The following is a 24,774-nucleotide window of genomic DNA, read 5'->3' on the forward strand; positions in this document are numbered from 1 at the left end:
GTACATAAAGAGTTTCTTCTACAGCCATTTAATGGTCACTTTGATTAATAAAAAGTGTATTCTTCTGTAGCAGAAATTGTTACATACCAAGGCATTATTACAGAATCATAAATTGGTTTGGGTCAGAAAGGACCTTGAAGATTTCTAGTTCCTACCCCCTGCCGTGGACAGGGACACCCCTGGCCATTAAACCAGCTTACTCAAAGTCCCATCCAACACTGAATACTTCCAGGAATGAGTCGTCCACAACTTGTGTGGGCAACTTGTTCCAGTGCCTCACCACATTCCCAATAATGAATTTCTTCTTATATCCAATCTTAACCTCTTTTCTTTCAGTTTAAAGCCATTGCCCACTCTCCTGTCACCATATGCCATTGTAAAAAGTCCCTCTCCAGCTCTCTTGTGGGCCTTTATAGGTACTGGGAGGCTGCTGGAAGGTCTCCTATTTAGTGCTTTCTCTAACCAGTTAAATTTCATGTGCTAAGAGAAGCCTGATGGTCAAAGAAGGAAACACCAGGTACTGCTGAGGAAAGAATAAGGATGTTGAGACAGACGCAGACTAAAGGAGGAGGTAGATTTTAAATAATTGTTGAAGTGAGAAGGAAAAGATAGTGAATGTGACAGAAAGGATACAAGAGATGGTGGAGAGAAGTCAGGGTGCAGGTGGAAAGAAATGAGTGGCATGACTTTTGGCAGGGAATCTCTGGGGTGTAAAGCTGTCATAATGGAGTCAGTGCAATGATAATGAGAGGGACAGTAGCAATGCATAAGAGAAGCTTTGTTTCACCTGAAGAAAAGCAATTTCTTCAAACCTCTCAAATTATTTTGAAAAGGTACATCGTGCACTTCGTGATTTTACACTTACTCTACTAACGTACCTCTGACTGTCAATGAAAATGCAGTTTATATGCATTATAAATACCTTTCACTGAACCTTGAATTGTAATAGAGGCTAAACAGCTGTTTTTTTCATGCAACTGAGCCATAAACTACTCCTACAAAACTTTTTTTTTTTTAAGAAAGTTCAAGCTTTGTAATAATATGCAGCTTTCACAGTACATTTTTTTTTTTTTTCGAGTTGCTGGTATAGTGGGAGTATTTATTTAGTGTCTCTGGAGATACTATTTCCTAAATGTCCACCCTGAAAATAAAAACATCTTTGGATTTTCACTTCTGTTTCCACTTCAAAAACCACTAACAGGGTCCCTGAACTCCCTCTCAGCATGTTAGAGAGAGGAGTCAAAGTTTAGTTTGTCCATATTAGTTAGGGCACGAGGGATGTGAGTGTGGTGTCTCTGTGCTGTGATGAAGGAAGAAGGAGCCACAATCGGTGCTGCCCATGGCTGCTCACACACAAAGAGCTCCAGCTGCACCAGCTAAACTGGGAACAGATGTACAGAGCATAGGACCTTGCTTTCCTGCATTGCAGAATAATTCTTGACACTGACTTTGTCAGTAAACCTACATTTCTAGGCCTTGTGTGAATGCAGAGGAAGGTGTGGTAAGGTCCAAAGCATGGTGTAGGCAGCTTCCAGAAGGCAGCTGGACTGGTGAGAAAGCTGCCTACCCACCAGCACTGTCCCTGAGCAAACAGGGCCTTCCTCATGCGTGACAGGAAGCTGTGAGCAAAGAGCTGCTCCACAGCCAGAGCCACGGGGTGTGAGTGAAAAGCAACCCCAGGGGAGGAGGAAAATGGGTTTGGCTGGATTGACTCTGACCTAACTGACCACAGTACCCCACGGGAGCAGGCATTTACAAGGAGAAGACAGAAAGGCACAGATTGCAGCCACTGGAAGGAGTAGTCTTAAAACAGCTGTGAAAACTACATCTTGGTGTTTTTGTGAATTAGAAAGAAGATCATCAACTCAGCTGAAACCAGTTTGTACTATATTTGTGTAAAGACATCGCAAGGGTATTAAGTATGAAGCAGAAAACATTTCTAGGGATCCATAGCTGAATCTGGTTTTACTTCTTTATTCCCTTTTTCATTATGAGTTTTGGAAGGGAAAGTGAGCCTGGGCAGTTGTTTCTTTTGACAGTGATATAGCACTGAGATTTTTTGCACATATTCTGAGAATGAGACTTCTTTTAAACCTTTTTGCCATGCCTTCAGCTGGAGTTTACAAGAGGTGGATGATCCTGAGTTATTTTAACATCCAGGATAATTGGAATGAATGAAGGATGCGGTGAAATTAAACCTCCACTGATATCAAAGGAACCTAAATCACTGGTCAGTTGTATCAGTGTACACAAAGAATAGTTTAGGTTTACAAATTCCAATTAAATTTCAGGTGTAAAGCATTACAGTCATGCACGGTTGACAGTGGATGTTGCACTCCAGTATCCCAGATCTCATTTTCATTTTCCAGTATCCCAGATCTCATTTTCACTATCCCAGCAGGAAGAATTCATTTGTTTTTCCCCCATTTCTCTTCTTTTGCAGAAATATTGCTGACCCTGAGGGTGGTTTGGTTGCTCCTTTCTTCAGCTGACTGGGCTTACGGCCCCAAACCCTTACCAGTTTGAAGAGCTGCGTCCGTTTGTCTGTCCCGGCGGAGCTGCCAGCCGCAGCGGCTGCCTGCTGCCGACAGGACTCAGCCCTGCCTTCCCGAGGGGAGCCAGGGGGTCGTTGCCGAAGAGCAGCCTCTTCTTTGACAGTCTGAAGCTAGCGTACAGACATTGCTCAGTCTGTTCACTGCATTCACCTTAGTGCAACTTAGATCTCTCCTGCAAAGTAAATGTTGACAGGCAATTTTCATAAACCATGTCAGATTGAATGTATTTAAATGTATGTATTTAAGGAAAAACAACCATGCTCTTGTTCTGTTTCTGTTTAGTTCTAGACCTTGGGGTTTTTTTGCTTTGTTTTCCCTGGCTTACACAGTCTGGTGCAAAGGATTCAGTTCTGTCTGAAAACTGGTGTTTTAGACTAAGGCCTGCATTTTGGGGCGGAGAGGAGGCATGGAGGAGGGCGTAGAAGCAACGTCTGGTACATTTAGAGACCTCCAACAAGCATGTTCCACTGACAACAAGTCAGAGAAGATCAACTGATGCAGAAAACTATACAGACCAATTTTGAATGGGGTTAAAGTTGTAAAACAGATGAAAATTACCCTGTGAGAGGGCTGTTTATAAGGGGTGATTTGGTTGGGATTTGTGTTAGTGTTTATGATGCAAGTCATGAATCCAAACATACAAGTTGGTTACATTCTCATTTAATTAAATTCCTAACAATCAGCAAATCTGTTTTTTTTTTTTAACCTGACTATCCTGACTTCTGTCATCTTACTCTTTCTAATAGAATTTAAAAAAAGATTACTCCGTTATTTCCTTAGGTGTGTTTCCAGCAATCTGCACAGCCAGTTACTGGATGCTGAACAGCAAAGTTCAATGGTAATGCATGTAATGATTATGGTAGTGGCAGAATTGGTGCATAATATCAAAGATAACTTCTTTAAAGCATGATAATTTCTTGTTCCCATCCCCTTAGCTGGGAAAATAACAATTCCTGTAATACCTATAGCAGATATCACTACAGACTTCACCACTATCATGTTTCTGATTACTTTAAAGCAGTGTGAGCTACAAGGACGTTTTGTAAGGTACATAAAATCCAGTTTATATGTAAACAAGCAATAATTTAAGTTGAAAACTTAAGTGTTTTACTTGTATAATTTTTGTGAGATATACATGTTGTGAAGTTGATTCCAAATGAGGTACTTCAGTATTAAATTAGATATCTTCTTAGCCGTGTGTGTCTCCTGGAAAAGTGTTTTGTAAAGGATCACAATGCCTTGATTAGACCTAATTTGTAGGCTTGAGACTTCTCATTTTCTAAGCCTTGTGATTCTGCTCATAATACCATTTAATTAACCTATATTATATGCAGCCACTGTAGGAACCAGTTCTTGATTTTTGTATGTTTATATCCTTTCGTAACAAATCTTAGAAAAACTGTTACTAAGCAGGCCACTGTTAAGGCATGTTGATTTTTTTCCTTGCCCACTGTGGTTTGAATAATCTTTTACTATACTGACATCAGTTTCTGAGGACTTGGAATATTAAGAATTTGATGAGTTTGACCTGTTTTCTTTCTGCTGACTCCTAATTGTTTAGGAATGGTACTCCCTAATTTAGTGCTCCCACTGAGACTCTCCAAACCACGAGCCCACTCCCTCCCATTCCATCTTTGCCTGTGGAGGGCTGGAGTGGGGAATTGGAGGCACAAAAGGTAAAGATCAAGAGATATGAACACTTTACTGGAAACAGCAACGAGATAAGAAAACAGTAACAACTACAGTACTAGTGACAGAGGGTACAAGAAAGAGACAAACGATTCTCACGGAAACACAGGACATGCCCGATGCTCCCTCCGCCACTTCGCTGATCCAGAAGAGAGCCCTTCTCCTGGGAAGAGACTCCCTTCCCCCGCCCCGGCAATGATGTGAGGTGTTTCAGAATAACCCCTGGGTCCTAGCCATGCCCTCTCCTGGCTACTGCAAAAGTTAACCCCGTCCTGGCCGGAACCAGGACACTAATCCACGAACTTTCTAACCTGAATGCAAATTTTTTGATGTAATGTAAAATGCAATGCATTTTATAATATCTCATCAGCCCTGCCTTTTGGGATTGAAAGGTTTGTCTTGTTGTCATTTAATCTGTTTTGATATTCAGGTGGGAGTTCAAATAAAATAGCAGCTATTCTATATTAAGGCTGAGGAAAATATGATAAAGGCTGTTTCTGTGTTTGTCCCTAAATGAGACAGTGCCACCATTCTGGAGAAGTAACACTTTTTCAGCTGTCACCATTCTGTTGCCACAAACAGAATATTTAGTCAGCTGAGCCATTCTTTGACCTACTGGTGGGAAACAAAAATAACCATCAGCCCTAACCTCCACAGCCTCATTACTACAACTTTGGTGTTGAACTTGCATTATATATCTGATAAAAAATTACTTATATAAGAAATGTATAAATCTGAAGGAGTTAATTTCATGCACCACAAAGTGTAAATGAGTTTTAAAATAATTTTGTTGCTATCCCATTCTTTTTTGGTTCTTAACCGTAACCTCTGCAGATAGATTATTCTTTTTCACAGTGGAAAAAAAATGTTTAAATTTGTCCCATTTCACAACAGACCTGCAAACCCTTATCTGTAGTGATTATGATATTTCATCATCCATTGCCATTTTGAAAGAAAGGAGATTGTACCTATCACTTTGGCTCCGTTTGGGTTCATTGTGACTTTTGTCATCTTCTAAGTAATGAAAGAGAAAAGTGAGTGAAGGAATCTTCTGATCATATTGATCACTATAGAAACAAAAAAGCCAAATCAATTCCCTTCATTATCAGTATTTTTCATCCTGTATACAGTAAATTTGTCGGAGAAAGTACTTGGATTTTGTTTAAGAGAACAATTAATCAGTGTTCTATTTACATTATTAAATGTGAAAGGCGCATAATGTGAAAAATAAGCATATATACATGGTCATACGACCTGTTTAAATGTTCATGTAATGTGGTGAGTTTGAAAAGTGAAGTGAGCTGTTTTGCTACAAGGAGTTAATTTGTACTCAATCCTTAAAATATTGTCCCACACCGGTATCCCTTTGGGCCTGTATTAATTAAAAGCAATGTTTTTGCAGTTTATACAATACATTTTTTAATCTTTGTTTAAAAGCGGAATTCATATGGGCTTAACAGACGAAATGGGTGGCACAGCTCCACTTGCAGAACCCAAAGATACACAATCAGTTTTGAAATGCAACTTAAGCCATTAATTGTTGGTGTGAATTTAAAAGTTTTCTAGTATTTGTATGGTAGTATGCTGCCTAAGAGCAAAAGCATTCTCTGCACAAAAGAAAATTTACTGTAGTGGCTTTGATTTTAATTAGAATTTTCTCCCTGGTGTTTCTTTGTAGACTAAAACAAAATCTTTTAAGTTTCTTACTACAGGTAAAAGCTATGTGCAAGAACCTCAAAATGCTAAAATCTAGCATAATGCCTTAGATCTGTTTTTAAGTCTTGTATATTCCTACATAGCTGTCTGATGTATTATATTTGTATAGTGAATTGTGTACAATTTTGGAATAAGTGCATCATCACTTAATCTTTATGTTGTTCAATAGAGATGATGGACACATTTCTTCAAACATTTACTGTCATTTAATTTTTTTCCCTTTATGTCATTTGTGGGTTTTATTTGTACAGATCATCATGAAGTTGCATCTGAGATGTGTGTATATGAAAAGATTATACAAGGGTAAAATTAAGCAATATATAAACTATGGTTCTTCAGGAGAAAGCTTACAGTGTTTCAGGTTGTGATTTATTTTCAAAACGGAGTTGACTCTGAACATCACTTTGTTCACCTGCATTGATGTTTGTATTTCTAGTGTTAGCAGTTTATGCAAAGGTAGATATATTCAGAGAAATTTTAAATACATTTATGCAAGTTAATATTGCTTTGCTGATGCTATTTGCTTATTTGATGTTAAATAATGCTATTGTAAATAAAGAATTCTGTTGTTATTGCATCATTTAATAAATTTTAATGCCTTCGGGTTTTACATGGCTTTAGAGATTTCAACATGTTTCTGTTGTGTCTTCATTTGTTTATAGAAGGGTATAAGATGCAGCACTAAAGCACTGGAAGGTAGATGGATTGCTAGGTTTTAAAAAGGGAGCAGGCTTTGGTAATGAATTTCAGCTAGTTGTTACTTGCAAGTACTTTCATCTTTTCAGGGCTATATAGACTGCAAATGTTTATCTCATGACTTAATATGAGAATAGTTCATTATGAGTACTTTTTTTTATTAGTCAGGATGAAATGGGCATCTTTCATAGCGGTGTCACCAGAGGCAGACCCCAAATGTGGAGATGGGAAGAGTTAAGGGTTTGTTCTCCTTGCTATGCCAAATGGTGGATTTAAGACAGTTGAAAAGGTTTGGTTGGTCAATTAAAATAAAAAATAAATAAATAAAAAGAGCTACAAGGTTGCTTGTAGTATTCAAGAATATACAATGTACAAGATTGATCTTATGTTGTCTCTGGGAAATGGATGCGGCAGAAAAACTATATTTAAAAAAATTTAGAAATTAAAGTTATTTAAAGACCTTCAAACACTGGTAACCTTTTGCCATTTCTACCAAAACAGGGATTATCCTGCAGTTCTCTTCAGCAAAATGGTGGTGATATGAGGAAAGCAATGTCACATTATGGAAAGCAAGGAAGGAGGTTTCTTCCCAATGTGGAGTCAGAAGCAAGTAGAGAAAACATTCATGTAGTACAAGGCAAAATGTTTCCAGTGGAAACCTTGCCCTTAGACAATCTTATAGTTAATTAATATTGAAAAGAGGATAAAACAGTTTTAGCTAAGACTCCTGGCATCAAAATATGATGAGCTAATGATGGTGTCTTATGTAACTGGCTTTATGAAAGAAAAGTGCTGCCTTTTACTTTCTAGACTGGGCTTTGTTGACAGAGACCAGTGCATGTGACATACGGACAAGTTCTTCTAACCAGATGTCATGACCAAAGAAAAAGTGACTCTGCCTTTGAAGGTCCTTCTCATGGTAAACTGTACGTTGAGTCTTGCAGACTGGACTTTTCACAGGGATAGAACAGGGGTGCCTGGCAGTTATGAGTTGTTCCCCAGCTTGCTGCTCATCACTTACAGTTCTTAATGTGTTGTTCCAGTATAAAAAGAGGGCTACGTGTCATGCATGCTTGGGCTCAGCCTATGGCAAGGGCAGGGAACAGCCAGTGATATCAGCCCTCCCTCTGCTCTGGTTCTTGGACTGTGAAATGTGGAGGTAGAGATGCCAAGTACAGCCCGAGTGGGCCTCTTGACTGAACTCATACCCTGTCTCCTGAAACAGTGATCACAGTGAAACCTTCCTGGTGGATTAGTTCTTGTCCTGAAGAAAGCAGAACTCAGAGCAGCCTTGAGTGATTCTGAGTCATTCACATGGCTTTGTGCATGTAGATACATGACTTGTGTAATATCACCTTTTTGAAATCCCTGCTGGCACTTCAGCTGAATTCCAGATTTTAACACAGGTCAGTCCAGAGTCAGAGTAAGAGGTCCTACTCTTTAGTCAGCTAAATGAAGGAAGAATGAACACAAATTGATGAAGTCCTTGGGAGATGTAGGCCAGGAAAGGTCCAAGTTGGAATTGCACTGTGAGTGGACCTGTATGAACAGTGGTCCTTCAGAGCTGGGTATTGGGCTCTTTGCCACTTCAGGACAGGTTCTTGGGGCATCTCTCTGTTGAAGAAGAAACTACACCAAGAGTTCAAGACTCAGGTGGTGTGATGGACCTCATTAACCCTTCTCTGACTTAGGTTCCAGTCTGTGCCTCCTTTGTTACTGCTGCTTATGACTCCAGCCTCAGCCAGCATGGGGGGCTTATGATGTTGTGACCAGGAGGGAGTCCTTGTATATCTTGTTTCTTCTCTTCAGTCTCTCATTCTGTATATTTACCTTGGGGATGAAAAAAACACACTTAATTGATTACAGGGTTTAAGTTTAAAGAGCATCTTGGAGTCCAGAGTCTGTAATTCCCCAGTTTCAGTGGGTTGTATTTTTCAATTGATATGAGGAGGCCAGCAAAAGAAAAACAGAATCCCTAATCAGAAGTTTGAGAGACCCTCAGGAGAAGAAAAAAAAAAATAAGATCAAGAAGAGGATCTTAAAGGACAATTAGACAAACATTTAATGGTGGCTGAAACAGCACATTCTTCCTGAAAGGGTGAAATCTGATAATTGTACACTGGAGTATGACCAGAATCTGGAGTGCCCAAGGGACCATTGTGTGAGCGCTCCTGTTTGGTGCATCGAGCTGCAACAGCCACCAAGTAAAGGACCCAAAAAGCTCTGTGTGAGGGCTGGGACTGTGGGCAGGGGTACTGGGCAGGCAGAAGGGCTGTGCCCAGAGCAAGGCCACCCATGAACCAGTGTTTATGAACCAAGAGAGGGGGGCATGATGTGCTTTTTTCGGTGAACATAGAGCTCTACTAGTTAAAGAAGAGGTGGAAACTTAGGTATGTTTGTGTCTTACATGAGTACCATGAGTGGGTGTGGTTGAGGATAGCACCTTGTTCACAGTAGTCTGTGTGACTGAACAACATCCTCTGCATGTGTATCCTGTGTCTGTGTGTCTCTGACACATGTGCTCAGCCTTGCTGCTGGGTGAACCTGCAATCCATGGCTGCTGTCATTATACAAATGACATCATCAATACTACCATCGTTCTTACGCACAAGGGAGGGTGGGCAGGAAAACCCAGAGTCAGACAGTGTGATTGTCAGGAGCACAAGAGGTCACTGTGTCCAAGGATGCTGGGATAACTCTCTGCTCCAATGGGATGAATGTTTTGTTACTTCTCCACCCCTGAGGAGCTGGAATCCTTTTGTGGATCAATAAGAGATTCTGGCTTTAAGAACAGTAGTTTGGGTACAGGGGACAGGCCAAGTGACAGTTTGAATGCCATTGGGTTGGTGTTTCCCCCACCTCCCCTGAAGTTAGGCACTAAGGGCAAAAGCACTCCATGATGAAAGGGGGGCTCTGTGCAGAGAAAGGAGCTGAGAGAACATTCAGACAGCCAGAGGTAAAGGTTATTCACTCAGCAGGAGGAACTTTGCTTGGAATGTTTCAGTTCATATTGAATGTGCTCTAAACTATTCAACTTTCACTCACTAAGACTTCATTTAAGAATGAAGAAGGTAGCAAAGATTGGGAAAACTGAGATGCTCCCTCAGTCCCATACAACTGCTGGGGAGGTGAACTCCTCCAACTCCTGTGATTGCCCAGGAATTTCTCCCTAGGAAATATTCCTGAGAAGACAGAGGAGGAAACACAGGAAAACTCTCCTACTGCTTGAGAAACATCCCTCCCATCCAAGTTTCAGGCTATACTTCACTTTATCACTTCATTCTACAACTACTCAGGATGCAGGAAAGTCCCATGGTGATCCTGACTGGAGTAGTTTATTCAGCTCCCTGCAAACTGTTTGCAAAGTGTTTTTGAAACACAAGAACAAGATATTCCTGCCCTTGCTTGTGTGTTCACTCAGTGGCCCACCCCAACAAAGGGAAGAGGACTGCATCTCTGACAGGATTTGTTTGATCCATATTTTAGACTGGTTTCCCCACCTTTTTCTTGCATTTCCTGTATTTTTCACTTAATTGTCTATTCTCAGTGTACTTGGAATGAGTATTGGAATTAATTACTTTTGTGAAGTCACAGAGCTAATGGTAACACCATTAAAATGCTGCTGTATCTAAACATACAACTAGTACAGGAAAAGGAAAGTCAAATCACTTTAATTTGTTTTCCCCTTTTTTTTAATAGTCCACCAGCAGATTAAATTGCTGTTCTGGTACCTATCATCTTCTATAGCCGTAGCAATAAACTGCTTCTGCTCCGACCTCATCTAAATTGCAGTTCAGGTTATTTCCATGACAGCATCTGGTGCCATCAGTGGGATTCCCATGCAAGCCCTGGGATCATTCTCAGGATGAGCCTCTGCAGCTGGGTATCGGTGCAGGGGCACAGGTGCTAGGGCACAGGGAGCCAACATGTGGGAAGATGAGCATCAGGGAGTGCTGTGGCACTATGGTCTTTAGGGGATCACAAGGATGTTCATAGGTGTAACTTGTGTGTTTGGGAATGTGTAGGAGGCAGGCTGCTTTAAATGTGGAGAAGGGAGATGTAGGGTTTAAGATTGATAAAAAACTCACTCATGTCCAAACTGAAAGGTGACTGAATGCTATGCAAGCAGCCTGCAGGGATGTCCCTTGGTGCTTGTTTTTAATATACATCCCCACATCACTGCAAAGGAGGAATACACTCTAAAATCCTGCAGCAGGGAAGGGAGGCTAATAGAGTTCTCTGATTACTTTGTAATAAGGCATAGAATCACGGAAGGGAGGCCCTCTAGGCTGGGGCTATCCACAGTGCTGACTGGACTGTTGGGAGTGCATCTGCAAGGCTGCCCTTCTGTTTGCCCTACGTCTCTCCCCGAAGTCATGACTTTTTTAATGCACTAAATGCCTTTAACCTCTTAGAGGATGTTAAAGCATCTAAAGATTAATCTGCAATATAGTGGCAATGGTGCTTCCAGCCCTTTTCCTCTCCTGGACTCTGTGTTATCAGGCTTCTACAAAAAAGCAACATTTTGTTTCTGTTTGTGTCTACAATTTAATTAGTGATGAGAATTTTAAAATTTCATGTTGTGCCTTTTTGACTTCGTTTCTCCTGAACCTCTAATGTGAGCATGTCTACCCTAGTCCCTCTCCTTCTTCCTTTGCTGTGATACCTGGACACAGCATAGTCAAAAGATTCCAGATTATCTGGCAACACTTAAATTCTAAATGTAACTCAAATTTTTCTGTGCGATCAGAGCTCAAAGACTTGTCCTTGTAAATCAATTAATGCTGGTGCTACTTTTATGCTACTGATGCATCAATAAAGTCATGTTGAAATGCCTGGCTGAAACTGTTTCCTAAAGCAGTACAGCATCAATTCTGTTTTGCAAATAACAGGTTTGGCACAAAGCAGAGAAAATTAAAAAAAAAAAAAAGAGAGAACTGAAAAGAACCAAAAAATCAGGCTATTTAAGCTAAAGGACTATCTCAAGCAAGTTTTAGAAGGCTGCATGCCTACTTTCTTCTTCAGACTTGTGCATATTAGCTTCCCTGGTGTATTCAGTACTTCTGTCCTGTAGAGGTTGGGATGGAAAATGAGGTTGCAGGTAGGAGAATTAGCCCAATACATTTAATGCAGACTACAGAAGTGTTTCTGCTCAAAAACAGAAACAGGCAGAGATGTGTTGGACTGGCTGTGGAAGGGATCTTGGCAGCTGAGGGAGACTGGATCAGCTCTGTGTCTCACTCCAGTGGGGTTGTGTGCTTGTGTTTGCTATCTTAGTGTTTATGGCCTGAGTGAAAAAAATAAAGGGAGATTGCAAATGAAAGCTTGGTAAGTAGGAACTGCAGTGTCTGAAGGAATGAGGGCTAAACACCCTTATTGCCCTGGGCAGCCAGTGATTATTTCTCAAACTCTCTATTTCAGAGCACTTCATACAAGCCAGATAAGAAATCAGGATTGAAAGGATGGCTTCACCTCTGGTCAAGTGCAGGCAGTGACTGTGTCTCTGGAGGTCTCTCTGTCTGGAGCTGCTTCAAGTGCTTCCTAACACATCCCTTCTTTGGGATGAAGCAATATTTTACACAGGATCACATGGAGCTATGCGAATTAAGTTTTACAGCACACCAAATATAACCACTGACATGGCATTTAAAATTCCAGGAGCTAAGCCTGGCTGTGTTCCCCACTCCAGCTGTGTCTGTGTGCGGTTTGGCTCATGCTATGCTATGCCCCAGGAAGCCCTATGCTGCCTTTCTCTGAGAGACACCCATGGGTGCAAGTCCCCGAGCTCTCTACAGTGCAGCAGAGCCCATCCTGTCCCTTCCCTCCATGCCTGCATGTGCAGTGCCACCCAGGCTGGAATGAGCTACTCGAGTGGGAGCTCTGCAGTAACACATGCTGTGTGGGGCTTTGTCCTGGGCTGAAGATTTCTCCATCACCCTGCACCAGCAGTGATGACACTGCAAAGTGAACACCTGGAGCCCTAGGATCCTCCAGCCCCTTCTGAGTCCTTTTTTCATTGTAATTTGGCCACCTGGAAGGAAGGCAGGAGAAACACTGTTAAAACCCAGGATAAAACCCTAGACAGGGGGATCACCCAGCACCTCTGCAGAAGGCAGGGGCCAGGCATCTTCCTCTGGTCCCATCCTGGGCAGGTTAGCATAGGCCTGGTCATGGAGCCGCGAAAGCCCCAGCAGGAGCCCAGAGTCCTGCTAAGCACCTAACAGGAAGCCCCAGGCTAGAGTAAAAGCACTTCAGCTGTGCCCTCGAAGCCTGCAGTGACTGAGAGTGCGCTGCTCCAGTGTGTCCAGGTCACTGGAGTTTCAGCGGTGTTTTCTGCTTTTCCGTATTCAAACCACACCCCTGCAACCCCCCCAGGACGCTCTGTGGGAGCCATGTGTCCTGCCCCGCAGAGCCCTCACATCCAGCAGCAGGTGGTTGTCCGTGGGGAGCAGCGCCTCAGCACCCCGGGCTCCTGCCCTGGGGAGGGGCAGAGCCCCCGGGACTGCGGCCGGGCCCCCGGGCCGGGGCTTGGAGCGGAGGAGGGCAGAGCCGGCGGTAGGGAAGGTGGGTCGGGAGGCTTGGCCACCCCCCTCCCCTACCCCGAGGTGGGGAGGGGCGGCCCGGCCGCTCCGCGAGTGGCTCCGCCCCGGGGTAGCCGTGTGGGTCGGGGTAGCCGTGTGGGTCGGGGCAGCACCCCCGCCCGCCCTCCCTCCCTCCCCGGGGCTGTGCGACCCCCAGGGCGGCCACCACCCGTGCCCGGCGTCCCCGCCCCGCTCCTCGGGCCCATATAGCCGCGGGCGGCGGCTCCCGCGCCTCCGTCCCGCCCCCGCCCCGCTGAGGGACCCGCGCCGGCAGCGCCCAGGTGTCTGCCCCTCAGCTTCCCGGCAGGTCCCTCTCCTCCTTCCCGGCCCGGCTCTTCCCGACATGGCTCTGTCCCTGGCCAGCCAGTCGGTCCCCGGAGACGGCGGAGACTCGCTCGGGATGAGCCCCGCCGGCCTCGCCTCCTACTACCCCTCTTTCCTCCCTCCCGCCCATTACTTGGAGACGGCCCCCGACTACTTCCAGCCCCTGAAACCCCTGGGCGGGCTGGTTTCTCCCTCGCCGACTCTGCCTCCCTTCACCTTCAGCAGGGTCCCCGCTTTTCTGAGCCAGCCTCTCCCCCTGCCCAGCGACCCTTTTCCCAGCCTTCCTTTGCCTGTCTACGCCAGGCTGCCGGCCTCTTTCCCTCCCGGTGAGGACTCGGCCCTCGGGACGGGGGCCCCGGGGTTGCTGTCGCCGCCCTACCCGAGCCCCTCGCACAGGGCTGCCCGCAGCCCGGGGACAGACGGGGCGCTGGGGCAGAGCTACAGGTACCACTTCACCGAGGAGGAGCTCAACGCGGTGCTGTACGGGACACTCCGGAGCAGCCAGCCCGCCGGGAATCTCCACGCCATCTCGGGGCTCCGGGTGTCCCCCTCCAGCTCTGGTAAGGGCATATTCGACGGCGGCGAGAAGGGCACAGGGTGACACTCACTGGGCGGCAGGTCGCTCCTTGTAGCCAGGTGTGCGGGAGGGTTCGGGGACATTCCCAAAAGGAATGCTCAAGGGGCATCGCCGGGGGCACGTCGGACTTCCTTTCCCTGTGGCCTTCTTGCGCTACGAGCCCACAGCTGGAAAAATCCGGGGGTTGATTCGGTCTGCGGCGGTTGTCGGGGAGGTAGGGCCCGCTCCTGCAGGGCCGGTGCCCCGCTGAAGAAGGGGTTCCTCTGCTGCAGGCGCTGCCGACTCCGCCGGCCCGCTGCTCGACCGGGACTCGCTGCAGCTCCCCGAAGGTAGGGCCCGGCCCGCCCGCGCTGCGCCCGCCCGCGCCGCGCCGCGCTCAGCCCCCTGTCACCCGCAGGGCTCTCGGTGCTGCGGGTGGCCTACGGGGACGTGTCTCAGCTCGGAGTCTTCTGTACCGACCCCATCCCCAAAGGAGTCCGCTTCGGCCCTTTCCAAGGCAAAGTGGTCAACACGAGCGAGATCAAGACTTACGACGACAACTCGCTGATGTGGGAGGTAGCGGAGGCACCGTCGGGCTCACCCCGCACCCCCAGTGCGGGGCCGGGGCGAGGCTCTCGGCGTCCCCTCTACCGTAGCCTGGAAGAGGGGCTCGGCCCAGTGTGGGTGGTGGGACTGGTGAGAGCGGGACGAGTGCGGAAAGGTCGGTCAAACCTGGTCCTTTTTTCTCTGCTCCCCAGATCTTTGAATATGGTGGCCTGAGCCACTTTATAGACGGGAAGGGCGCCGCTGGCAATTGGATGTCCCTTGTGAACTGTGCCAGGTTCCCCGAGGAGCAGAATTTGACGGCTATCCAGTGCCAGGGACAAATCTTCTACGAGAGCTGCAAGGAAATCTTCCCGAAGCAGGAGCTGCTGGTGTGGTACGGCGATTGCTACGTGCAGTTTCTGGGCATCCCCATCAGCTTGAAGGGCATGGCAGAGGGGAAGAAACCCTCGCAGCACCCCGAAGGTGAGCCTGCCAGCAACCCCTAGGGTGACACTGCCCCTTATTCCCACGGACCTGTGTGTGGCCTGGATTAGATTCACACGAAGAGAGGTAAAGAAACACAGGCATCGCCTTTGTCCAGCTGTTTTATTTGAAAGGCTTTCCCAGACCTTGCGACGAGGCTGTGGTAGGTGACCGGTCTTGCCGCGGTGGCGGTGGCCCCGGTCCCTCGGGTCTGCGGGTCTCCTCCTCGGGGGAGCCGGTCCCCGGCCGCCCCCTCCTGCGGCATCCAGCACCCCGAAACAGCAGCTTCCCCTCGGCACCGGCGAGTCCGGGGCTTGCACCGAGGGCTGCCGGCAGCGCGGAGCAAGAGGCTCCCCGTTCTTCCGCCGGCAGTCCGCTCCCTGTCCGCGGTTCCTCGGAGAGTTTAAAGCGTTCTATGGTCTGGTAACCAGTGTCAAACATCTGGCGGTCGTGGGCTGAGCTCGGCCCCGCAGCACTATCGTTCAGGGTCCCGTTTTTGGAGGAGGTGGGCTTTTCTGGGTTATTCCACTTTTGGTCCTGTTTCATCTTGATTGCACAGCTGACTTTCGTGTAATTAACGCTCTCAGTAAATGAGGTAGGCTGAAGTCGTTCCGATCCCGTAATGCTAATATTGTTTGCAAAAGAAATGTCAAACGCACTTACGCCAGGGCGAGGGGAGGGGAGTTCTAGCTGTAATGTGCAAAAAGTATGATGTTCTTATAAGCAAAACTTATGTGTGGAGAAAACAGATTTGTGCCAATGAGGGAAGAGCTGGAGCCGGGAAAGAATGGGTCGGCCGGGTTCAGCAGAAAGGGAGAGAAGCAAATTGACATGAAAATTTGGCATGGAAAATTTTGTACCTGTTGTCTTGAAGTGTCTTAATTCAGACAGATACTAAATTGTTCATTTCATATTAAAGCTTAAGCTAAAGTTACTTTTTATTAAAGACAGAAAAGGATATATAAACGTCTGAAATTTTTCTGGTGTTTTTCCTAAATTCAGTGGTTAAAAATGAATTTAAATACAAAAAAAAAAAAAAGCCAAATAAATGTGTTATTTTGTTTGACAGTTATTTGAAAACTATAGAAAATGTATGCAAAATCATTTTTCCTTTTGGGAAGGTAGATGAAATTTGCGGATAATTCTTGATGAGAAATATCTCAGAATAGTACCACATATGGAGAAGTTTTAATGTGAGATTCTGAGTTGTTTTTTCGCATGTTTTCTTGCTATTTATGGATAAACAAGGATGAAATCCTGTTTTTGCTGAAGTTGGTAGCTAAACTGAATAATTTTGGCAGATCGTGGGCTCTAGTTTGTTCCCCTCCTTTAAAAAGGCAAGGGGAGCACTGCAAACGCTCGGGAGACTCAGCACGTATTTTATTAATGATACTGCCAGCATCCGTTTACAGTCCTTGCCCTCCTAGAGACTTAAAATCCCCCGTAGGGGTCCCAGCTCTGACAAGGATGCAGACTTGATCCGAATCCCTTTTGCCGTGGTGTAACGCAGAGGTGGCACTTTCCCTTCTGCTGTACAGAAGCCGGGGAGAGCTTCAAGTGTGAGCGCTGCGGCAAAGTTTTTGCCTACAAGTACTACCGGGACAAACACCTCAAGTACACCCGCTGCGTGGACCAGGGGGACCGCAAATTTCCTTGTCACCTTTGTGACCGGTCCTTTGAAAAAAGAGACAGGCTGAGGATCCATATTCTCCACGTTCACGAAAAGCACAGACCTCACAAGGTGAGCCTGCTCCCGGGTGTCTCCTCAGTCACTGGCTCTTCTGAGGGTATTTAATAAAAAGTTGTTGTTGTTTTTTTTTTTTGTTTTTTTTTTTTTGGTCCAGATAAGATGCTGATAGTGTTCCTCCTCCTCCCCGTTTCCCTGGCACTTTTCTGGTGGGACTGCTCAGGAAGAGCTTGTCATTTGCAGCAAAGCTTGCTTAAAGAAATTTAATGGATTTAGGTTGGGAAAATAAACCCCATCGTCTCAGTGAGAGTTAAAAAAGAAAATTTCTCCTGGGCTTTTTGTATGTTAGCATATGAATGCTGCTCCTTTTCTTACACAGTGTGTAAGTGGGGTTAACTTGTGTTCAAAGGTGCTTGACTTTGTCCAGGATGAGGAGAGAGATGTTTCATGTCTTGTTTCCTACACCACACTCTTCGCTCTGAGAACCAACCACAGCTTTATCCGTGTCTGTTGGACCAAACAGGGCTTAAAAGTTTTACATTCGGTGTGAAGCAGATGTTCTATTGATGAAAGCAAATCTTGGAGATGCTTTACTCATCTCCACCAAAAACCTTGCCCTTAGCACCAGTTTTCTCTAGCAGCACTGGAAGTGGAGAATCAGACTTTTCCTAAAAGCTTGGGAAGGGCAAGTTCTAGTGTTTGAAATGGTACAGTTAAATCAGTCCTCAAAATTCTCCAAATACCTCTTTTATGGATCATCCTACAATGGGTATTTTTTTTCAGAAAAATATTTTGTAACTAAAACGGCACTACTATGATGTCAAAATATCTGCATGGAATTAGTAACAGATTAAAAATGAAGTTACTATATTTAATTATATTTAATACCACATTAAATATGAGGTATTAAATACCATTTAATTACTTTTATAATTTCCCTTAACTTCCCTTGGGAAGGTAAGATTATTTTATTCTTTAAATAGTTTATCTTTAATGGGGAAAATTAACACTTATTATAAATATATATATCATTAAATATATTTTTATATACAATTGATTATTATATTTTTTAAGTGACTTTACAGAAATTTTCAGATTTTTATTACTGCAAACCAGTATTGTCTGTTCTAAAAAATAACATTTTTTTATTGAAACAATTTTAACAGAAATTATTTGAAATTTTGCATGGTTTTAATATATATACATTTGTATATATACACACACATATGCAGGTAAATCTGTTCTTAAAACTGGACTAAACTTCTGGGTATTTCAATTCATCGCAGCTTAAAATTATTGTTTTGTTTACGCATTAATACATAAATACACGTGTACATCTAGGTTATACATAAGAAATCATCCACATACTTATTTTTTCCTTTTAACTATGCAACTACATGTTTCCTTTTACCTTTATTCCTTTTTTTTCCCCACAGTGCTCTGTGTGTGGGAAGAGCTTTTCTCAGTCCTCCAGCCTGAACAAACACATGAGGGTTCACTCTGGGGAGCGCCCCTACAAATGTGTCTACTGCAACAAGGTAAGGCAAAGCCCTGCCCCTTCCCTCCCTCTGCTGGGCTTTGTTTCTTCTCTGTTTTCTTTCAAGAAAATTTTGTATTTAACTGGTAACCAGATAGATGCCTATCCAGATAGATGTATATTCTGGGCATTTGTGAGGTAAGGTGACACAGCTGGATGAGACTGAAGAAACAGGGTCTGGTCTCCATCTGACATGGAATTTGTGGTTTGTCCCAGCTCAATGATCTGCTGCAGAAATGAGGTCTAGGGAAGCTTGAGAGCATTTCAAATACCATCCAAAGCTAGATCCAGTACCCCACTTGTTTATCAGATAGGTAATTTTTGGTGTAATTTACACTGCTTCTGGACTGCAATAAAGAGATTTGGTCTATAAACTGAACCTGCACAACAGTAATTTGTGCATGCTTCCCTTGAAATATCAGGGCTGTTGATGGGCAGATGGGCATGGAGGTTTCACTTAAAAAACAAAGAGAACCATACAGCCCTGATCAAAGATGTGCTCTGCTGTTACTGCCCATCACAGCAGGGATGATGCAGGTGAGCTCTCCCTTTGAAAGTGCTAACAGCTTTCTCAGCAGACAGCATGTGGATGCACAGGCGCTGGAGGATGAATACTGGTAGGGCTCCAGGTGCCATGAAGTGTCCATGCAATGCAGAAGCCCCATCAGCAGTGGTAACCTGCTCCTGATTTTCTGATTTTGTAGAGAAGTTTTGTTTATGACTGGCTGGACTAACACAAAGCTGAAGAGTCCTGCTGTAAAGAATCTTGGAGGAAACTCTTTTTGGCTGTTATTTCTTTGTCTCCCCATGATCCTGAACATACTTGTACACAGAGATTAGGATGAAATATCATCCTTAGTCTTCTGATCACAAAAGGAGGTGGCAGAGCTTTATAGGTTGTTCTGTAAAGACATCTCTAGGGACACTTGACCACTCCCCAGCCAGTTCTGGCTGGACTATTGCAGATTGGATCAGATGAAACTATTAGTCCTCAAGCTGCAGGATGTAGCTATCCTAGGACATAGCCATAATTTCTGAGGCTGGAAAACTAGGATCTGTTTTAATGAATCTTTACCATCTCCTCCTATGCAATTACGATTCTTCTTTTCCTCTTCTACCTCTAACAGTGGCTTTACTTTTCCAGCTCCTTTGCTGGAAATCAGTGGTCACTTATTTCAGGAACATTGTGAGATTAAAGGAACGGTGCTGGGTCAACATCACCATTCTCTTCCCAAAACATATTTTTGTCCTTGATATGCACCTCCAAGGACTTATGTATAGGAGTCTATGATCTTTTTGCACTCTAAGATTCCTAGTGAAAGGGTATCTAAGATGTACTGCTGTTTGCTGTGAAGACTAACTAGAGAGTATTTATTTTGTGTGGTCTGCAAATAGTGAAGGGCCTGAAATTGTCTCTCTTTGGAGAAGAAAAAATGGGGAAAACATGGGCAACTTTACAGCATTCCTGTTCAAATTTTAATGAGGGAGTTTTATCCCCAAATGGAGAAGTCTTTATGACCGGTTCTCAAATGTGTTAGTGGTGGGGGAACAGCCTGGAAACTCTGCCTGCAGAAACAGAAATGTATGATGCAGCAGAGAAAATGAACTTGTAAATGAGGTATGGTGGACTGCATGAATGAATTTTAGCAGCTGAATCCCAAGACAGTCAAAGGGTTTTAACTTTAAAAACAAAATCTGGAAGGAAAGCCTGCTTTATGTTTCCAAAACATAAAGGAGCTGCAAAACTAATTAGGACAGTATTGATGTTTTCCCTCTGACACATAGAAGATATTTACAGGTGTCTTTGGTCAGGAATCTTTCTCTGAGCTTCATCTATCTCCATGGACTCAGCCACATCTGTATAGCAATAGATGTTGCCTTCTGATTCCTCATTGCTGGGGGTTTTCATTTGTTTTTTCCACTTAACTGAGGATGTGAGCTATTTCAGGACTTAATTTTCAAGGTAACGTGGTTCTGATGGGGTCTGGGTTAGCTGAAGGTGGGGACTGCACGTGTGAAAGCAAATTACTTGCAACTCCATCTCCTTTCCGATGATCCCTGCCCTTTCAGGCGTTCACAGCATCCAGCATCCTGCGCACTCACATCCGCCAGCACTCGGGGGAGAAGCCCTTCAAGTGCAAGCACTGCGGCAAAGCCTTCGCCTCGCACGCGGCCCACGACAGCCACGTGCGGCGCACACACAGCAAGGACAAGGGCTGCACGTGCTCCGTGTGCGGCCAGCACTTCCCCGAGCAGGAGGATTACAACTTCCACATGAAGATTCATGCTGCTCATTAGTCAGGAACCCCGTGGACGTGTCCTGGACCAGCTCGTGTGTCTGTCGGTCTGTGTGATCTGCTTGTGCGTGTGCGCAGCGCAGCAGGCGACACCTGCAGTGGTTCTTGGAGTAGGTCTGGTCTCCGCTCCCAGGGCACATGACTGAACACAGGAACAGGGTACACCCTGATGCTACTCTCCCTCTCCTCCCTCCTAATCTCTAAAGGGAGGAAGGAGTTCTACCTCCCAAAACCCCTTTGTGCACAAATATCACTGTGAGGCGTGTTTCTCCATCTCTAATGCCTGTGAACTGCTTGGTGCAGCCTGTATCAAAGCTTGTGTGAGGGATGTTTTTATCAGGTGCATTTCTCAGAGCTGATTTAACTTGTTCATGTTGTTTGGACATGTGACCACAGGTAATATGGTCTACTTACCCTTAACATGTGTTTTAGTGATGTTCTTTTTAAATGTGAACTTCCTCAGAGATACTGACGGCTGGACCGACAGAGAGCTATTTTAAATCATTCAGCTGCTGGGAGACGGAGAGCTCCAGGGCTCAGACTTGAGGACTGTGAGCAACTCTTCCAGAGGGTGCTGGATGCTGGTCAGCCCAGAAGGGAGAGAAGTGGGGTGTGGTAAGATATATGCAGGCCTGATATCCCAGCTAGCAGAGATAGTGGAGGTTTGTTTTGTCTTCTCAAGTGTTTGGAGGACCAAACACTGTGATATTCCTAAGTATCAGTGAGTCATTGGGTGGATAACAAGCAGTTAAGTGGCCTCAGAGGTGTTTCATTGTGGGCTCAGAACAGACAGACAGGAGCAAGCACAATCCCAGAAGTGGGCTCTCCTTTCTGAATCTCCCTGAACCTGTCTGGTCCTGGCCAGGTGAATCTTTGCAGTAAACCCTAATCTGAAGAGTGTGCTCCTCTGCTTCCTCCTGTATTTGTGTTGGATGACTGTTACAGTGGTACTCCCTTCCTTTGCTCAAAAGATAAGATTTTAAGTATCAAATAAGTGATATTAGGACTCCTCAGTGCCTAAAACTCTGCACAAGAAATTCCTTCCTCAGTCTGCAGGAAAGACTTTTCTTCCATGGGAGGGACTGGAAGGTGTCATTCATTCTCCCTGTCTCACTGACCATACAAGCAAAGCAGGAGTGATTTGTGCAGGTTTATGTACTTTCAAAATTGTTAAGCGCTCTTAAGAAAGTGGCATTCCATATCAATGTGAAATCTTAACTAGGGGGCTTAACAAAAAAAGCCTGTGCTGAAGGGCTGCTGAGGATAGGGAGTGCTGTAATTGGTATAGAAGTTTTTACTAGCACTAAGTGACCACCACGACTATGAGAGGAGTCAGTGTGTCAGTGGGACTGTGTGGTGCATCCAGGAGGAATAATGGAACTAGCTCCTTTCTTGAGCTAGTTGATAAACACAGGTAGTTCAGTATTACTGGGATGATAAAATTATCTTTGAAGTATCCTAGATCAGCCACAATTAACAAGAATTTTGCACATAAAAAAGGAAGTTTTTATTTTGTGCCGACTTGTCATGGGGTTTAAACCACTTGTTTAAAACCATGACACGACTTTAACGGTCTCTTTAAATGCAGCATAGAAATAGAAAAAAGAAATTTTGCTTGTACATTTAATTATACTGTGTAGATACTGTATCCTTAAATATATTGATTTGCACTATTTTTTGTAAGTTTGTTTGTATCTTAAGTTGCTCTGTTTTCATTGTTTTCATGGTAGAAATATTTTTTAGAGATTTATTGAGTCACTGGTAAAGAAAATAATGAGTCCCAGCACTAGGCAGTATCTGAAACAAGCAAGTCTATTTGTATTGTATGGTTTTTTTAACATGTAGGGTCTAGGGCAAAATAAAAATCATGCTCTGGTTATTGGTTTTTTTTTTCTTATTTTAATACCAAATATTACTAAAATACAGCAGGCTAATTTTTTTAACATATTGAGGGCTGAATCCCTGACCCCTAAATAGATAAAATTCACTTCTGAGCAGAAAATTATCACAGTACTTTTCTTCCAGCTGCCTGCTGTTAGGAGGACAGATACAAGCATACAAAATCCTGGCCAACAGAAACAAGAATTATGTGTGTGAAGCCTTTGTTAGTTTGGTCCCTTAAAAAAAAAATCAGGATTTGGTGAAATAAACTACCTACTAATGAAGAAGATATTATGACTAGGACTGGCTTCGAAGTACTGTGAAATGCCTGGTTAGCTTCCCATACAGGTCTTTTTTTGCTCAGAATGAAGGTTTTATATTTAAATGGTGCCTCTGTAGAGCTCTTATGTGCATTTTCTTTTTCTTAAAGAAACCTCAAATGTCTTGTGCTAAATTATTTGCACCTTTCTATAATATTTGACTTGTTGCCTGTAAAGGAGTATGTGAAGGGTTATACTTGTACTTGTGACTGAAGGTACTGGCTGTCTTGCACATTAAAACCATACATGTAAATTTTGATGCTAATTATTGTGCAGAAAACCATGCTATGAAAAGCCAATGTCCATCAAGGAGACAGAAGAGTCCTGGAACTTTATTTGAATAAAGGGAGGGAGAGTCCACTGGAGTTTCTGAAGACTCAGCCTCCTTTTATCCTAAACTCTCAGCCACATATTGCCCTCTTCCCTTCTCCATTGGCTGAGGAACAGCCTTCCCAAACTGCCTTGAACATGTCATTTTCTCCCAAAGTTCAGAAGCTAAAACTATCTAGGTTCTGCAACAGCCTTTTCCCAGGCCCATTTTTATATTACCATGAAGTTAAGGAGTTTAAGCTGTAGTCAAACTGTCTGGGTTCTGTAACACATGACAGTGTGTAACATTGCAGCTTGATGTTGCCCTAAATAAAGACCCTCACCCATTGAGTTGTTTGTAAAGACATTAGCACCCATCTTTCCTGTTATTAATATTGTTATACTTACATTCATGAAAATAAATTTTTGGAGGCTACAGTGCACGCTAATGGGCTATGGCTTGTTTTCTGCCAGATGCATAGAGTTGTGCATTTGAGGTACCAGCAAATGCATCAAGGGTGTTTTCTGTGTCATATGTAAGCTATTACACTCAAACTGTTGCATATTGGGATTTCTAGCCCTTGTCCCACTGAGTAGTAGCCAATTGCACTAGAAGTCAAAGGCATCCAGTGTCTTGATGGATTTGATATTAAGCACCCCAACAGTTCATGAAAGCTGAAGCCATTCAGTTCTGGATTGAGTTCACTCCCCACTTGCAAGCAAGATGATGGATCCAGATTGAGCACTAAAAAGAATTAAACTACCTTGTAGCACATAGGCCCTATAGAGTCATCCACCCCTTATGAATAGTGAGTCCCAGCTGTGCTGGGGCTGGGGACAGTGAGGATGGCACTTGGCTCTGCACACTTCACAGCAGGGTGGGGAGAAATTGATCAGGAAGGGAGGTCAAGCTGAGCCACCTGCCAGATCAAGATTTTAGTTTTTAGTTTCCTGAAATGAAAATGCACTAATTGTCAGAGCAAACAGATTGCTGTTCTTGCCAGATAGGGGTTAGGAGAAATTAGGAAATTTCTCCTGTAGTGACCTGTACCCTGTATGTCCAGTGAGCTGAGGTTTTCCTCCCCCTAGATTTGCACATTTACTTTCACCTTTTGTGGCCGTGCTCTCAGCAGCTGAGTGAATGTGCAACTCCAGCCAGCTCAGCCAGCAGTGGGGTTTTGGATATTTTTAAGCACAGCTAAGAAGGGGGCAGACAGAGGGAACTTGTGTGCATGCTGCATTTTTATCTGGCATGTTCCCAGAATGACTGCTACAGAATGGCACAGAAGGACATGTGCAAGAAGGAGGCTGCACTACAAGTTCAGCAGAAAAGAAAATATTTGTGACAGTGTGTAAAGGCTCAGTCCTTGTGCTGAGCAGCCCAGGCTGAGCAGGCACTGCAATGCTCCATACTCCTGCAGCCGTTTCTGAGCTGAGGCAGCAGAAAGAACATCCCTACAGTTCTCTGGGGGCTGGGCTGTGGCTTTTGCTGTACAAAATCCATCTTTTCCATTTCTTGGCATCTTCAAATATAGGACTGAAGTGACTTTTCCGTGATAGTAACTACAGTAATACACTATGTGCAATAGGTACCCAT

General features: G+C 44.3%; 2 protein-coding genes and 1 long non-coding RNA gene across 7 annotated transcripts in view; 2 read left to right on the top strand and 1 right to left on the bottom strand.

Moving 5' to 3' along the window:
• NCOA2 (nuclear receptor coactivator 2) overlaps positions 1-6,590 on the top strand; it is a 189,290-nt gene extending 182,700 nt beyond the window's left edge. For all 5 annotated transcript variants that reach the window (XM_086885498.1, XM_086885494.1, XM_086885505.1 and 2 more), the window contains one exon: positions 2,444-6,590. In XM_086885498.1, the coding sequence (XP_086741624.1) occupies positions 2,444-2,455 (12 nt within the window). In that variant the 3' untranslated portion in view covers positions 2,456-6,590. The remainder of the gene's footprint in view (positions 1-2,443) is intronic.
• Positions 4,235-13,282, bottom strand: LOC147655421 (uncharacterized). Its single transcript, XR_015285817.1, has 2 exons — positions 12,129-13,282; positions 4,235-8,486 (listed from the first exon to the last, which is right to left on the bottom strand). It is a non-coding gene; the product is annotated as an uncharacterized LOC147655421 (long non-coding RNA).
• Positions 13,283-13,288: 6 nt separating this feature from the next.
• On the top strand, positions 13,289-23,620 carry PRDM14 (PR/SET domain 14). The gene is made up of 8 exons (XM_086885524.1): positions 13,289-14,121; positions 14,411-14,467; positions 14,536-14,693; positions 14,876-15,146; positions 16,685-16,887; positions 18,270-18,371; positions 20,441-21,293; positions 21,384-23,620. The coding sequence occupies exons 1-7, from the start codon at positions 13,581-13,583 to the stop codon at positions 20,666-20,668; spliced, it is 1,560 nt and encodes a 519-aa protein (XP_086741650.1). The 5' UTR covers positions 13,289-13,580; the 3' UTR covers positions 20,669-21,293; positions 21,384-23,620.
• Positions 23,621-24,774: the final 1,154 nt, after the last annotated feature.

The sequence above is a fragment of the Cyanistes caeruleus genome, chromosome 1 (assembly GCF_971803275.1).
Source record: "Cyanistes caeruleus chromosome 1, bCyaCae1.hap1.1, whole genome shotgun sequence".
NCBI lineage: Eukaryota > Metazoa > Chordata > Aves > Passeriformes > Paridae > Cyanistes > Cyanistes caeruleus.

Coding starts and splice junctions, on each gene's coding strand:
- PRDM14 (XM_086885524.1), top strand. CDS start 13,581: ATGGCTCTGTCCCTGGCCAGCCAGTCGGTCCCCGGAGACGGCGGAGAC. Junction 14,694..14,875: donor ACAACTCGCTGATGTGGGAG/GTAGCGGAGGCA, acceptor TCTGCTCCCCAG/ATCTTTGAATATGGTGGCCT. Junction 18,372..20,440: donor AATGTGTCTACTGCAACAAG/GTAAGGCAAAGC, acceptor CTGCCCTTTCAG/GCGTTCACAGCATCCAGCAT.